General features: G+C 43.7%; 1 protein-coding gene across 1 annotated transcript in view; it reads left to right on the top strand.

Annotated features, from left to right (window-relative positions):
• T265_11395 (hypothetical protein) overlaps nucleotides 1-4,518 on the top strand; it is a gene marked incomplete at both ends in the record, with an annotated part of 13,911 nt that extends 9,393 nt beyond the window's left edge. The window contains 2 exons of the mRNA XM_009178039.1: nucleotides 1,015-1,307; nucleotides 4,319-4,518. Of these exons, the coding sequence (XP_009176303.1) occupies nucleotides 1,015-1,307; nucleotides 4,319-4,518 (493 nt within the window). The remainder of the gene's footprint in view (nucleotides 1-1,014; nucleotides 1,308-4,318) is intronic.
• Nucleotides 4,519-15,763: the final 11,245 nt, after the last annotated feature.

Below are 15,763 nucleotides of genomic sequence, written 5' to 3'. Positions count from 1 at the left end.
CCACAAGGCAGTCGTTTTCCGATAGTATCTACGGATTTTTGTACAATGCAGTTGGCTGTACAGGTTGGTCGATCGCAATAACTAGTAGCCCATCAGGCTAGGTCAACGTCGTAAATACTCAGGGTGGTCATATAACTGGGTCCGGGAATTATGTTTGCCGGGAGTGTCATGCAATACGATCATTACGTTCCTCAGTAATAAGGACTTAGTTATACTTTGCACCGAATCGACTTACCATCATGTAGAGCTGTGGCCGTGAAACGATAATGCAGTTAAACAGCGTGGAGTCAAGCAAAGTGCACTTTAACCCGCGTTGAAACAGCCAATCCAAATATACGAGACGCCTAGCTTGGCGTTATGTAAAATAGCACAAGATGTGAACGGGGAGAAAAGAAGCACAAAGCTATCATTGAAGCTGTCACAAATAGAAGCACTCAGCCCTCACAAGAACGCTCAAACAACCTACAAACATGCGGGTTGGTTGTTTACTGCAGTTTTGCGAGACGCCTAGCTTGGCGTTATGTAAAATAGCACAAGATGTGAACGGGGAGAAAAGAAGCACAAAGCTATCATTGAAGCTGTCACAAATAGAAGCACTCAGCCCTCACAAGAACGCTCAAACAACCTACAAACATGCGGGTTGGTTGTTTACATGCAGTTTTGGCGAGAAGAAGCATTGTACGGTTGTTTAACCCTTGTTTGGGATCAGCAGCAGTGTGCACTTCACAAACCTTTGGGGGATATTTGAACCAGCAACCTCCTTGCTAGTAGTTAAAGGCCAAGAGTGCCAGGGGCTGACTGGCAGGTCGATTAACTCATACCTAGGCACCATTCAACTTCCAGTCTGGCGGTTCACATCATATGGCCATGTTAGGACTTCTCAGACGAAAGTGTCACCTAGTTTGTTAATTAATCTTCCTACTGAGTTAATTACAGTATGCTGTTACTATGGAATGATTTGGAATTTAATTTGCCAGACTTGTCTATTGCTAATTTTCTATTATTGCATCTAAGGAATCCAACTGCTCTTTGCAAATGCGCAGATAAAAAAGTCCTTGCAGTCAGCAGCGATGCCGTGGAACGCTTTCAAGCCCGCGTCGGAGACTTTTTTGAATGTGCTTCCAGTACAGACATTGTGTTAACAGGGGAGAATGTGACGAAACTGGACAGTTTTGGTGGAAATGACCCCTGGAACTTCTCCCCTGAGTTGCAACACTGGGCACCCGGCTTGAAAGTCATTTTATCCATGACTGATGTGCGCGCGCAGGCTTTCTCCGATGTGAATGTTCCTGAGTTTACAGGAGCAGGTAAGAACCTCTTGTTTTTACGTTTTGAATGTGGCCCTTTTCACCATGTCTGAAACAATCAGCCACAAGAGCGAGTGAGTTAAAACCATGGGACGCCTGATTAAAAATATTTCGCCAGACAAGAAAAGACCTGAAATTATGATGATGAACCTAATGAACTCCGGTAACGGTAACTGTTCCGCGTCTGATATTTCCCAAAGGGCCTGGTAGGTCACGCATAGATTTTTTTGTATTTTATTTTCAATTCAGCAATGGAATCGACGGATTAAAAATCGGGAATTCAAGTCACTGTCTGAAAATGTACTACAGCATAATGATTACTTCGGAAGTTGATAGTTGAGCGAGAAATTAATCAGCTTAATCGTGGTTGCCAGCTCGAGTTTTGAGGAAGTCCGCGTAAACAAGGCTTTTACAAAATTCTTACCTGTCTCTGTGGCCAGATTCACCGAAAGATAAGAATCGCACAGACTCTTGACAAATTCGGAGTTGTATTCTCTCTTTAGGCAGCCACAGTGATTGCTCAACTATTCTGATGAGTGGAGGCTGAAGTGTTTTCAGCGTTTTTCTTGTTTAATTGGAATTCGGAAATTATTTTAAATCCGTAAAAAACGTAAGCCCAGATTCGGATTATTTCATCTGTCAGAATCACTTTATTACGGGAAAAGTAGTGTGGACGTGAGTTCATTCGAGGATCTGGTCAGCATGCGGTCAAGTCATTTGGCTGCCGCGACTGACAGATGAGTTGCATTATATCGTATCTTCATAAGTTAATCACCCTGGTGACCAGTCACTCCTGTATTCTTCAACCACTTAGAAAGTGGTGAGTTTTGGAGATGCGCACTTCTGATGGTTTCCGAGAAGAAAGACAAAGAAAAGAACTTGCACTTGCAAAGCGAACCCTTGATTAATAAAGTATGTCTAATCTACACACCGTCAGCGCTTAACATTCAGCTGAAAGGTAGATAAACCGGTTAGAGTCTCTGCAGATCCCAGTCAATCGTCCTATTAAACTCCGTTGAAGATGACTGGATGTGAAGTCTGCCAAAACAGCTTTTGCTATTCACGGGCAGAAAGAGCGGCATAAAATCCCACACAAGGAGCTGCCTTGCGTTACATTTTGTAAATTAGATACGAAATCCAAATAAAATGAGGATGGTTTTAAAGTTTTGAGCTCCAAAATTTCCAATTCCGGATGCATTTATGCCCATTCTTCACATACTGCCTTGCAACTGATGACGTTGTTAAACAGAAATGTTCAAAGCTGAAATGAATTTTAGTAAACGATTGTAACTTACCGACTGGATTAGCGTCCACTGAGAGGCCCGATTTGAAGGGCTATGCGTCCGGGATTGTGAAGTAAACGTGCATCGTCGCCGGTTGACGCATGCCGCTCACATGTGCTTTTTTCGGTTAAATCACTTAATGTCCCTGTGATGATGACGGTTCTAAAGGAGTGATTGGACTGCTTGTATACAGCTCACCACAACCACCCATACCATCATGTCTCCGAATGACATGCTCGAAAGCGCTTTTATTTTACCATAGACTGTGAATTTCTTAGTTTGACTGAACGGCGAGCCTCAACATCTAATTACTCGAAGATCCACTGAGCTCAGTAGTGGTTAAAATAGTACTACCGGCCAAATGTGATACTCGTTCGAAGGCTTTCAGTCGCAAAATTGGTTGAATTCGCGAAGCACATTGCTTAGCAAACTAATTTGGCCTTCAGGCTGGACCCAACTTAATCCCTCAACTAAATTCCTCAACTGGGTGTGCTGCATTAAAACGGCCTCATGTTTCAGTAGATGTGAGGCGCGGGATATCATAGTATATTTTCTGTAAGAAGCACAATTCAAAAGGCTGCTGGAAACCCGACAACAGTCCACGACCGGTTTTCTTTTCTTGGAGGCTCATCAGATAGGCGCAGTCACAAAGTTTCCGTCAAACTTCTTGTGTACAACTGCATACACTTTGGATTCAAGTAGACCATAAGGCTGACGGAAACCTGGTAACTGCGCCTATCTGATGAGCCCAAAACTGGAAAGTTTCCAGCAACTTCATTAGTAGTGACCTTTCTAGTCGCCTTCAGTTAGATAAGTGTTCAAAATGCTGTACAAAACCTATATAAGAATAATGGAACTACCATATTTGACGGGTTAGGAAAATACTAATCAAGAATAAGGTATATTTTTTCACCATATACTGGAAATGTCACAAGACGACAAAAATTCTTCTAAACTTCGGGACGTTCGTTTGTTTCTGAGCCCGCTCTATTGGTTCCACAAATATGACATTTCTCTCGTTTGTAGTGAACATCCAGCGATCTGATGATAGAAGCAAACAAGAGAAATTGACCAGTTTACTGATGACCAGCTCTTTCCTCGATCAAACCTATTAACTACTTGTAAATGAGCAACTGACTTGCTTTAACCATCATCCAGCTTATCACTTTTGATAAGGGTCGGTGGGTAGTCAAAGAACTGCCAAACTTTTCTACTATATATTAACAGAGAGTAACTCAGCAATCTGCTTGTCAACACAAGTGTTACATTTTAAATTAAATTCGCCAATCGAGCCCTTGCGTCCAGGCGGTCAATCGTGTGCAACTCCTAGAAAAATTATCAGATGCGTTTTGGAGCCAGACTACTTGTGTGCAATGTTGGTGAGTTGATCAAGCGTTCTGATTACTGGTAAGTAGCCAGGTTACTTTTCCTGCCGTTTTTCGGTCACGAAGTAGGATGAAGCATTTCTTAAGAAGGGTAGAGAAGTGGTCCTGGTGAGGATCATCCACAGCAAAGTGGCTATTGATTTAGTGACAGTGATTCTGATCGATGCGTTATCTCAAACGGGACACTTAGTTGAGAGACCAGGAAGAACTGACAAGAAGCTATGGTTGCAGACCAGCATACAATTATTTGGTAGTTGGTGTCACTTGCGGAGAATTTCGTTTTTTTAATGCTAACTCACCGTCCTACATCCATATTGAAGTCGCGTTTTTTCTTCTTCCACAGGCGTTGTCTGCGTCGAAGATCACTCACAAGATGGGACAATGTCCATTGTTATTGGCTTGTCAATCTGTGCTCTGGTAATCCTTGTTTTGTTGGGGCTGGCAATGAGTCATCTGAAGGACCGCGAGCGCTCATTTGGGGTGTTAGAAAATCCTGAAAAAACGTCCTTCACTCGTGAAGACCGTTCAGCTACTGTTCTTTGAAAAACGACAACTCAGTCAGCCGCAGCTCCAGTGCTCCATCTTGCACTTACAGAACATCCTAGTCAGATTCAAAACCAAGATAACAAGTTTTCGTGCTGTTAGTGTACCTATTTGTTATTCAATTTAGATGAACAACAATGCATTTCGTCAAAAGCCAATACCAGGAAATTTGTCATATTTTATTGCCTGATTTGCACTTGTTCTATTCTTACATTTTCCAGGCTACAGTGTTACTGTGCTCACTGTTATGTCATTCCGTTTTATGTAGACCTTCAAACATCTATGTACATACGACAAATGATTGCATTTTCTTCTCGTTCTAGAGAAATACATACCAAAAATTTCTTGAAGTGCATTAAACTTGCTCTCAGTATAATGGCTCAGGTCACTTCTCCGTGGCAAATTGACCGTTTCTTTCACTACGCACTCCAGAGTAGTAAAAAAAGTGTTTTTTTGTAGTAGCGCATTTACTGACTTTGTTCTATCCGTTCGCTAAAGCGTGACAGTAATCTTGAAACATGGCACCATTTATATGACTTCTTGTCTGGGTTGGATAAAATTTGCATCAAAGGCAAATTAATTCCAACATAGACGTGAGTTTGAAAGGAGGATAAAATACTATGCGTACTCTCTTTTGACCGCGAGAGCCGCTTTGTCACATACCAGCGTTTTGAGTTTTTGTGGTGGAATTACCTAGGGCACAAGTAATCATTGGAGGCACCAGTAACATGATAAATTTAGTCAAGTTAACTGACCACCACAGATATCCCCTCAGCATCGGTCACCCATTCATTTAAAAAGGAATAGCAACAGCATCTTCTCGATGCATTTTTAGCTGACCATCTATTTTTTGTGACTCTGGATCCCACAGGGCTTGATGCTCATCTGAATATTCCGAATCATTCGGTTTAGTCGGTCTCAGGATTCTTACCACGAAGTTTTTCATGGAATCGTATACTCTCCGCTGGCCAGTGGTGAAGACATTCACTGAACTGAAGATCACCACCGGTGACTGTGTAGCCAGATATAGATACACACTGCGGTCCTGAGTTACACTACTGCCCATTATCTGGAGTTAGTAGGGGAGAAATCAGGATGACGAATCTAGGTTTGTAGATCTCACCTGGCAATCAGGATTGCACAGTCATCTAGTGACGTCAGTTATTGCCCCGCTGTCATCCAGCACCACATTTGGTGATAATGAATGGTCACGCAAGTGTTATTCTCACCAGCTAAAGCGATTACCGTTTGTTTACCATTTTTTATACTGTGTGCTCAGGAAGTTGCATTCACTAGGTTTCTCAGTTCACAAAATCTTATAGTTGACCGACTTTCCACATATTAACGGCGGTTGTCAGTGCATAGCTAACCAGTGGTTGAAATGATAAAATCAGTGGTTGAACCTCAATGTTCCGTTTGGCTTGAGTGGCCACAGAACCGTATCCGTTGACTTCTTGATATACCAGTCTTTGAAAAGACGTGAGGCGGCAGAATATTTGTGGTTGGTGCCTGTTTACCGGAAGACAATGTGCCAGCGGGCAGCAGTTCCATGGCCTTGCTAAGGTTTGAAATCCCACCTAAACCATTTTCAGCACCTACAGTTCATGTGGTCCGTCCGATGAATTTAACCATGTCTTTTATTTTTAGGTTCAGCTAAGAAAACCTGGTTTTACATGACTTGTGCAAGAATTAATACACCCCAATTTGGTAAAACTTTGCGGTCATGTCCACAGAGAAGCACCTCATCGACATTTCGTGGAGAACACAGCAGCGATACCAGCTCCCGGATAACCGGGTTCCCCAGAAGCAAGTTAACATACGTGGGCATGATTTCACTTAATTTAGTGAAATCGTCAACCAAATGTGTGTTCCATGAGATGATCGCGCCAACAACCAAGCATCCCACAAACCGTGAGAAGGTCCCAAACATCCGTATGTACAACATATGACCGGGCTTTATGGAAAATAGGATGTCACGCATTTCCTTGGTTCTTGAAATGCTGCTTTTAAGGTGTGTGGACTGTGCCCTCCCATTGCTTCGAGTGCCAGAGTAGCGTTACACAAGCTGTCGGTAGTTTGTATAGGTTTCCTTCGGCCCTGATTATTCCACGAAATCCGTACTTCATTTGCTCTTACACATATCTGGACAACAAGGAATGATTCTGGGGCTTGTGAATGTTTCCGCGCTGTAAATTCCCGCGATTTTTGGTTACGCCTGGGTTTACAGTAAGCTAGCTGGAAGTTTCCGCGCAGATAATACGGTTGGTCAGGATGTCCTTTCCCCACATTCTTTTCTGCGGTCAGCACAAAATCCTGAGGCACGCAGTCTGGGTCACCACGCATACAGCTTTAAAAATCACAGCTGGAGTGTCATTTGTAGCTTGGATTACAGGGGTGAAATTTACCCATGCTCTGACGGGTATGTGACTAAACAACAAAACATGATACAAACTGACCCCAATTTCGTCATTAGTTTTGGACCTTCAGTATGCGGTTTCCTAAGGCAGGTCTTTCGATTTTATACTCTTTTTTACATCTAAGCGGAAACCGTTGTGTTGTGGATAAGTGTCCCCAAATTGGCCACCATGCAAGCAACTCGTTAGCCTGTCTAGCGACAAAACTGCACACGTGGATAGATACTGAATTATTTTCTGCAGTAACCGAGTGCACCCAAGTGGTGACTGAGCATAAGCAAACGTGTCAAAACAAAGCGCCTTTAGCACCGCAACATTGCATGAATAATACTTGTACCCTGAAATATTATAAATGCATCTTTTCTAAATCTGGCACAGAATTTTAATTAGGCGTGCATTCTCTGGTCGGGTTTTCTTAACAACTAGCCTTTGAATAATCCAGTTTCTTAATAAGTGCCTTGCTTTTAAATATACAACATGTTTAACGTAATACGATTAAGTATGAATCGACTCAATCAAAAGTGCATGCGATCGGTCAAGGACGTATTATTTGAGAACAAAAGCACTGGCTGCCTCCGAAATTCTATGAAAATGATTACTTAGTTACAGCTTCATTGTGATGTGCCGTGCAGAAGAGTGTGAAGTACAGGTCTAGTCTTAGTTTCTGTGGTTATTTTATCTTGATTTGTAACAGGAAAACCTTCAAACCTGAGTAATCAGTTTTTTGCTGAAAACGATTCCGAATTAGATTTATTTTGGCAAGTGCTTTTAAAGTACATCCCTTTGGTTTTAGTTTCAACTTTGAGATCTGCGAGTTACCTGGAAGTGTTAGTGCCCCAGGTGTTTAAGTCTCCACAAAATGTTCCAGTTCCACGCCGTCTGGTAAACTATTTCACAAAACATTGTCCTGGAAGTCTAACAAATCACTGATGATACCCTTTGGAACCTAAGCTTTTCAAGCTCGTACTTTTGCCCTCAGGTACTCCTCATTTTTCCGTGGATACATGCACTGTCACCACCGAGAGTTTTCACTCCCGTATGTTTTGATAAAAAAGAGCATATCATCAACAGTGCGGCCGCATTCGGAGCCGAACGAGTGAAGCTGCTTGCGGCAGTCGGTGCAGTACAGACATCTTAGTTTTGATAGTACTTTAATGGTCGGTCTCTATACTCTTCTCAGCCACACGTTTTCTCCCTCCGTGCATGTAAAATTAACCGGTGCGTCATACTGCACGACCAGTAGGCGATAGCAGCACTTTTGTCATAGTGTGTTCAAGCGTTGAAAGGCACACGTGTCTTTGCTCTATCGGTGTTGCCTTCATATTAAATGGCTGCGGGCTCAACTTCTCGTAGTATAAGTGGCAGTGCTTATGAAGAATGTTTTCCGTCTTGATGTTCTCTCCTGTGCTGGGTGCTGACATTCGGTCAGGGTAGTGGCCGTTCTGACGTCTGCTGCCAAGCCTCCCGCCCTGTTTGAGGTATTCTGGCACAGGTTCTGCTCCACGCCGTATGCGAATCATAGCTTGAAACAATTCGTACATGATAGCTCATCTAATTCCCTGAATGTACAGCTGATGTAGGTGAAAGCTCGGTTCGATTGTTCTTTTGCAGTTCTTATTAGACTTATCTCGTAAACTCACACCTTAAAATTCTTAAGCAAGTATAATATTTTTCGATTTTTCCACCCCGCACAATTTAAAAATATCCTGTTTGCACAATTTGCGCCACGCAAAAGTTAAGTCACTTATCAATCCGCCGTGCACACCTGGTTAACGTAACAGCCTTTCCGCCTTGTAAATAAATGATGGCGTAGTGTCCGCAGGTCTCCGGCGAACCTGACATTGCTTTTTTTCGTTAACCCCTAAGACGACCATGTGGCACCAGCTAGTATTGCGAGAATCGTGAGTCCTCCATTAGTTGGTCACAATCGTCTGCACGATCAATAAGCTACCAAAGCGGCCTCAAGTTGACTTACAGCTACAGGTGGACCCCGGATGACAATGACTCCTGATGGATTGGGTATATCAAGTATCTTCAGTCATGGCAGTTAGCATGCAGTGAGGGATTCCCATGTCTGGTCATTTTCCCCACCTATGGAACACCTCAACGCTCCACGGCCACTAAGGAAATAAGTGTCATTAGTGCCGAGATCCAGGCTGTCCGGTGGCCTCGTTCAGCCCATGCTTGAAAGACTGAATGCGCTCAAAGTGACAAACCGAGTTTTCCCATCGACATTTCGAAGCCACTTCATTCAAATGGTGACGCCGCTGAGAAAAGCCCCACAGAGTACACCCACCCCTACTGGGACGATGTAGTAGGTGATAATCCTCGACAGCTCAAAGCATTCCGGTGTAAAAGTATCCCTTGAAGATTTGAAATAAGGAGGTTCATCTACCTGCCCTTATATATGACCGCAGCGTTGGTGACAATAACCGCCACGTGACGCCATATTTAAATCCGAGATCTCACCTCAAACTATTTCTGGGTTAGACCAAGAACTCTGGTAGAAGATTGGACACAGACCTTCGGCTTAAGCGGTCTCCTGAATCACATCTCACATCGGCGTATGCCACCTTGACCACGACTAACGGGTTCCTTTATTCTCCGGAGTGGACGATCTTTGTGCAACTTCTCCACGTCACGTAAAAATCATGAATAGAAGAAATTCAACCCGAATTCTCTCCATCACAGGATAAATTGTGGTTATATTGCAAAGTTGGAAAACCGCAACAGTGGATAATCACCCGTTTTGACTGGTTTGTCGTACAATTCATTCCGTGAATCATAAGATGATGGGGTTGGAACCAGGTAGGGTATGCTAATATTCTGCTTTCACTTTATTCTGCTAGATTCTTGAACATATTGGATTGAACTTGTGACCTGCGTAGTACCCAGAAACCGCAAGTCAGGCGACATTCGAAATAGCAATATTCCCAATGAGGACCTATGATCAAGGGTATGAGGCAGCCGCCTATTCTGCCATTTCCACCTAGAATGTCAAGTCGTGACTGGCCGATTGAAGCTGGTGATAAGCCAGCTTTACGGTATCTGATCATTTCGAGTTCCACTCTGCATTAAACAGCTCCCTCCTGACGCTTGTTTCAAGGGTTTTCAGCACCACATATATTTTTTGGCGTCCACATAGCACCGATTAGACCTCCGATTTGTACTTAACTCTAAAAAACCGAGCATATGGATGTGATTTCACCTTCTTCACTAGTAAAGCACCGAAAAGTCTCCGTGGACGCTAGCCAAACGGACCTTTGCACCATGCTGCAGGCACTGCCTTATCAAACTCACCCCAAAACACTGTACCTCGGTTTTGCTTTTCTACTGACACCATTTCCCTCTGGGTCGTATGGCTGAGGACTATAAGAGTGCACCACATAGCGCACTTTCAGTTTTTCCGCGGGGTTTTAACTTTGGTCTCTAGCAGTCCCATGTTCACCGCAGGCTACTGGTACGCCCAAATTGGGTTCGCCGAAACTATAGGGTTTTCGAGGTTGCTAGTTTAATGGGGAGTAAGTCTACTCAATTTGCACCTTCCCGTGACATGTTGCACGTAGAATTTTGTTTAAGTGAGCGAAATTTCAAGGTCATTGACCGTCGCCGATTTGCATTGTATGCCGGTTTACGCGACATAAAACACGGAATCGCACTTTAGCATATTTTGGCGTTCGTCGGTGTTCCTGAAGAATAAAATGACATCTTAAGAGTATTCAATGTAAATGCCACCCTATAGGACTGGTTGTAGGCTTTTGTTTGCTTTAGACACCTCAGATTTAACAAATGAAGTATTCTTGTTCGGCGAACCTGATCACAACACATTTTCCTCATGGATCTCATATTACAATAAGTGCAATAAAGTTAGGTAACAGCACAAAATTGCAGTGGCAGTGCGAGGGCCATCTGTGGATGATCCCCTTTCCCAGATATGCATAACTAGCTTGTAGACAATACAGTGTTATGACGTTCTATAGTTGGTGTCCACAACAAAGCGGTCAACACGATGACGGTAGCCGTTGTCACTCACCTCGACTACCTATTGTAGCTGCTGGATCCGTGTCTATGTGCGACGCTAATTAAGGTTACCCACATATGCGTGGCAGCCCAATCCAATAAGCAACGACGGCCCCTTATACTCGTATCTCCACTAGTTTTCGCTCATCTCGAATACCTGTTGTAACTGCTAGGCCCGCGTTGACAAGGAGACTGCACCTATGCACAGTAACATAATCCGATGGTCAATGATGGGCTTTTATGCATTAACTATACGCGCTGTAGCTACCTACAGTAAACATCAGTGCAATATGTATGCCGACCGGCAAAAGTAAGGCCTCAGCTATGCGCGATAGCCACATCTGACAGCCTGTTAAACTCACAACTGCACTCGAAGTCGTCTAACTTGGCTATTGATCATACCTGTTGAGTCAGTGTCCTTGTGCATGCATACCTAATCTAGTAGCGGACGATGGACCTAATACTCAAAACTGTACGCGATATCGCCTGCCTTGACTACTTATTGAAACTGGTATGCCAGTGCCTATATGTGACGCTGCGTAGTAGGCTTCAGCTATGCGAAGTCTCCTGATTTAACTGCCAACGATGGCCCGTTATACCCATAAATGTGCCCGCCCTCGCTTATATCTGCTACTTATATCATCATAGAGAGCATGAAATCAGTGTTAAACACCGATCTTCACTGCCGTACCTGCCTGCTACCTACAGTAAACACAGAGCCAGTATCTATGCGGGCCGATAGAAACCAGGTTCCAACTATGCGTGACATCTTAACGACCAACGGCTGCCCGTCATACACGTAACTTCTGTTGATATCGCCGTGCAACGCTTAGTATAAAGCTGAGGGTCTTCCATACTATACGCGATGCCGCTTATTTTCGCTACCCACTGTAAACATCACCCCAATATATATGCCGACCAGTATAAACAGGGACTCAACTATGAGTGACAGTATAATCTGACAGCCCGTTATACTCACAACTGTACTCGAAGTCACCTAACTTGGCTATTTATCGTCATACTCATACTTAATCGATGCCGTTTATGTTTGCTACCCTCATCAAACATCGCAACTGTAGTCGGCGTAACCTACGGTGGCTACCTATAGCAACTGCCAGGCCCGTACACATACTCGTAGCTAACTATAGTGCCCCGACAACATATAATAGACTAACCCAATGATCAACGGTGGTCATCACCCGTCAAACTGCAATCACCACCCAGTTTGATAGCTCACCTCCAACTCCTACACTTTACCCCCTCACCTCAACCACTCCCTCCATTACCCGAAACAATGAGCTGTCGCTCACCTCGACCACTTAGCGTAACCGCTATTCGCGACGCAGATTATGAGGCCTCACATATGCACGGCAACTTAATACAATGGCCAACGAGAGCGCTCCATACTCAACTCGATGTGATAATAATGACCACACCATGAATTTACGAAAACACCATTGGCGAATTGCATTTCATTCATTGGCATCACTGATACAAGCTTAATTGGTAGTCGCTCCATTTTTCATTTTATTAAGATCCGTTTCACGGGACAAGAATTCTGTAACGGAAAATGGGCAAGTAACTATTCTTCGGAAACAGCATTTAAGCATTTGGATGTAATGGAATTTTATTCCTTTGCTTATCCAGTGGTTCATGATTCCCATTACTGGGATGAGGGATAAATGTATCGTCGTTGCGGATTGCCATGGATTCAGTGATTCGGCGTTAGAGGCCTTGGAATTACAATCGCACGAATTCCTCGTCATCACGGGATTCGGAAGCAAGGTCTACAAAGCGTATGTTAAGAAATTAGGCCTCAAATTACCGGTCTCCGTCAACTCCGAAATTGGACAAAACAGTTTTATTGCGACTGTCTTACGGATCAGACTCGGCTTGTCCTCCATGGACCGATCAAGATCAACATCAAAGTAAGCACTTTTAGCTGACCGGTAGGCAGACTGACCGGCAGCTAACGGGAAAAGTTTAATTGATACATTGACGTCGAACGCCACCGTGGCATGTTGCGGTTGCCATCCAACACCAGAGGCTGACTGTCCTGTGCAATAATTGAATTTTGACGCAGCGTCAGCTGGCTTTGGACAATCAGACGCTTCATGCGCCCAGCAGCCTTACGTGGTTCGAACAGCTTCAGTTTGCCAACCAACCAATTCCACGGCTTCGGCTCCGTCTGCCTGGATGTCTACTGCAACGGTAGAAGGCTTCTCCATACAAAAGTAGCCGATTGCTGCTCTTTTTGGAGTTTATGCGGACGTAAACAATGAAATGTTTCGCCTGGTACTCTTTCAAACCGATTGAAATTCACTGAATGGGAAGAAATTTTGACGAGATAAATTCTCCACAAAATCAGTCTCCGCGTTCACGTGCTCAGCCATTGTAATATGCACGCTATGGAAGCACCAGGGGACAATGGTTCTTTGAAGGCAGGTGTTAACGACAATTTCTGTGAATGGAAAACAGAAACAAAGCTCATTAGTCAAAGCCCAGTAAGCAAGGTTTTACATCACTAATACCTACATATAAGGCATTCGGACGGACAGACACCGTATACTACACTGGCCTCCTTTTTGAAGAAAACCGTCCCCGGTGTACCATGGCCTACGTAAACCGGCCGGTTCTAGTGATGTGGTGCGTGAGGCTGGCGAGCGTGTGCTGCGGTTGCTTTATCTGTGACTGCGTCTACTGTGTGTGAGTGAGCAACGTGCTAGCTTTGAGGCCTGTATGCACATATGTAGAGCCAGGATCTCTGTGGTAGGCCTACCAGTGTGTGGTAACCATCCTGGCGTGGTCGCCAATTATGTGATATCCACGCTATGGACAGTGATTCTCCGAAGGCAGGTGTTCACAACAATTTCTGTGGATGGAAAACAGAAACAAAGCTCGTGAGCCAAAGCACAGTAAGCAAGGTTGTACATCACTAGTACTTACATATGAATCAATCCAACTGACAGACACCATATACTGCAGCCATACCAGCCATCAAAATATGAATATCAAGGGCCTTGAATATCGTCAGGATTGAGTAGGTTTAAACAACTTTCAAGAAAACTGCGGCCGTTTGGGAAGATCTTATGGGCCCGAAAAATTACCATCAAATTTTAAAACTTTATGTGAAACTTTTCTTCCTTCGAACCACGGTTTCAGAGAAATTTTGGGTGTGCGTCTAGCCACCGGCCTCGTGTTCTGCAGTGTGCCACAGGCTCTCCTAAGGGACACTACGTTCAGCTTAAGATATCTTTACGTTCATTGGTTCATACTAGCACAACACTAAGCAGAGGTTCGGAACGTTCCGTGAATAAAGCTGAAGGTCTTATCATAAAGATGTGGGGTTTTTTATGTTGGGAAACTCGCTCGGGGGAATCGATACGCAAATAAACGTCTCCAGGGAAAGTGGCGTGTAAATGCTTGGTGGCCACGAATAAGGGAGTTTGGTCACATGGCTGAGTTATTTTTAACTAAACTTCGGGGGACCAGGAGATGCCACACGCAAACTGCGACACACATACGCCTGATTCTATTGCACACCTATAAATAATTCCTTCATGTCCTCGACTATGCCATCCCGCGTTCTCAGCTCCCTACTCGCTAACAAAAGGATGCTACTTGTCACCACACAGGCGTTACCACGGCAGGCTCATCATATCGATTTGCTGAACCCTTTGCCAGCACTGAAATTTCTTCGTGTTCCACTGATCGTTTCGCCTGTTCGGTCCACACATAATTACTTTCCTTATTGCACCCACTTGATTCTCACATTAATGAGCTCACTCACCCAACCAGTCTTTGTCTTTGGCTCTTCGCTCTCAAAAAAGGCGATTTCACCAAGTGGCAACATACCCAATATTTCCGGGATAAAAACAGCAATTTTGATTCCGCATCATCATTTCTACACAATCTTATCATATTCGTGGATACTTACTCGAGTAGTGAAGATACGATCGCCTTATTATTCAACACTGAAGCGTTCCCATGTATTCAAACTCGCTGTTCGCAATTTGCACCTTTTGTGATGCAATAAACATGTCCTTTCAGTTTCCTCCGGTCTCACTTTATGTTGTTCCTCACCTTCACATTGCGACGACTGAATCATATCGTTATGCTGATCCTGCCCGACATACGGAACTTTCTCCAAAACCGTTGTGTTTAGGAGGACAGGGTAAATTAAATGCTGCACACATAGATATGCTCAAACCAAAAAAGCCCTCTAATCTTTGTAACAAATACACGCATTTCTAAATCAATTCGGTTTTCACAGGTTTTCAAGAAATTCACCAAGTAAATTTCATGTATATGGTGTTATTCAATTGAGTGTGCTGCACCAGGGCCTCCTCATGTTTCACTGGATATCACAGTATATGTTCATCTTTCTAATGTAACCTGTCTATTGTTAAGTGAATACATAAAGAATACGTATTGATTCCGCGTGAAACAGGCAAAAATAACTGACATTACTTTGCGCTGTGAACGGCTGTACTGCAAGTGCTCCAGGTAACTCTTGAAACGCAGCAACACGCAGCCACCTGAAAACGGTAAGTAAGACGCAATTTCAAGCGAAAAAAGTTAAGCTTTGAGCGAGAGGGCATGAGATAATAATAATAATAATAATAATAATAATAATAATGTTTATTCCCAACTTGTGGGTGGCATGCCGTCTGGCATGATCATGCGTTTACAGTCAGACTGGGGCATTACTGAGGGATTTGTGGGTAGTGTTGACTGCGCGAAAAGGGGACAATGTCACAACCAGTGCGAGGTACTCGATTAAATAATAATAATAATATGTTTCTCTTGCA

Source organism: Opisthorchis viverrini (assembly GCF_000715545.1).
Source record: "Opisthorchis viverrini unplaced genomic scaffold opera_v5_489, whole genome shotgun sequence".
Lineage (NCBI taxonomy): Eukaryota > Metazoa > Platyhelminthes > Trematoda > Opisthorchiida > Opisthorchiidae > Opisthorchis > Opisthorchis viverrini.
This window is presented reverse-complemented; position numbering and strand designations above follow the sequence as displayed.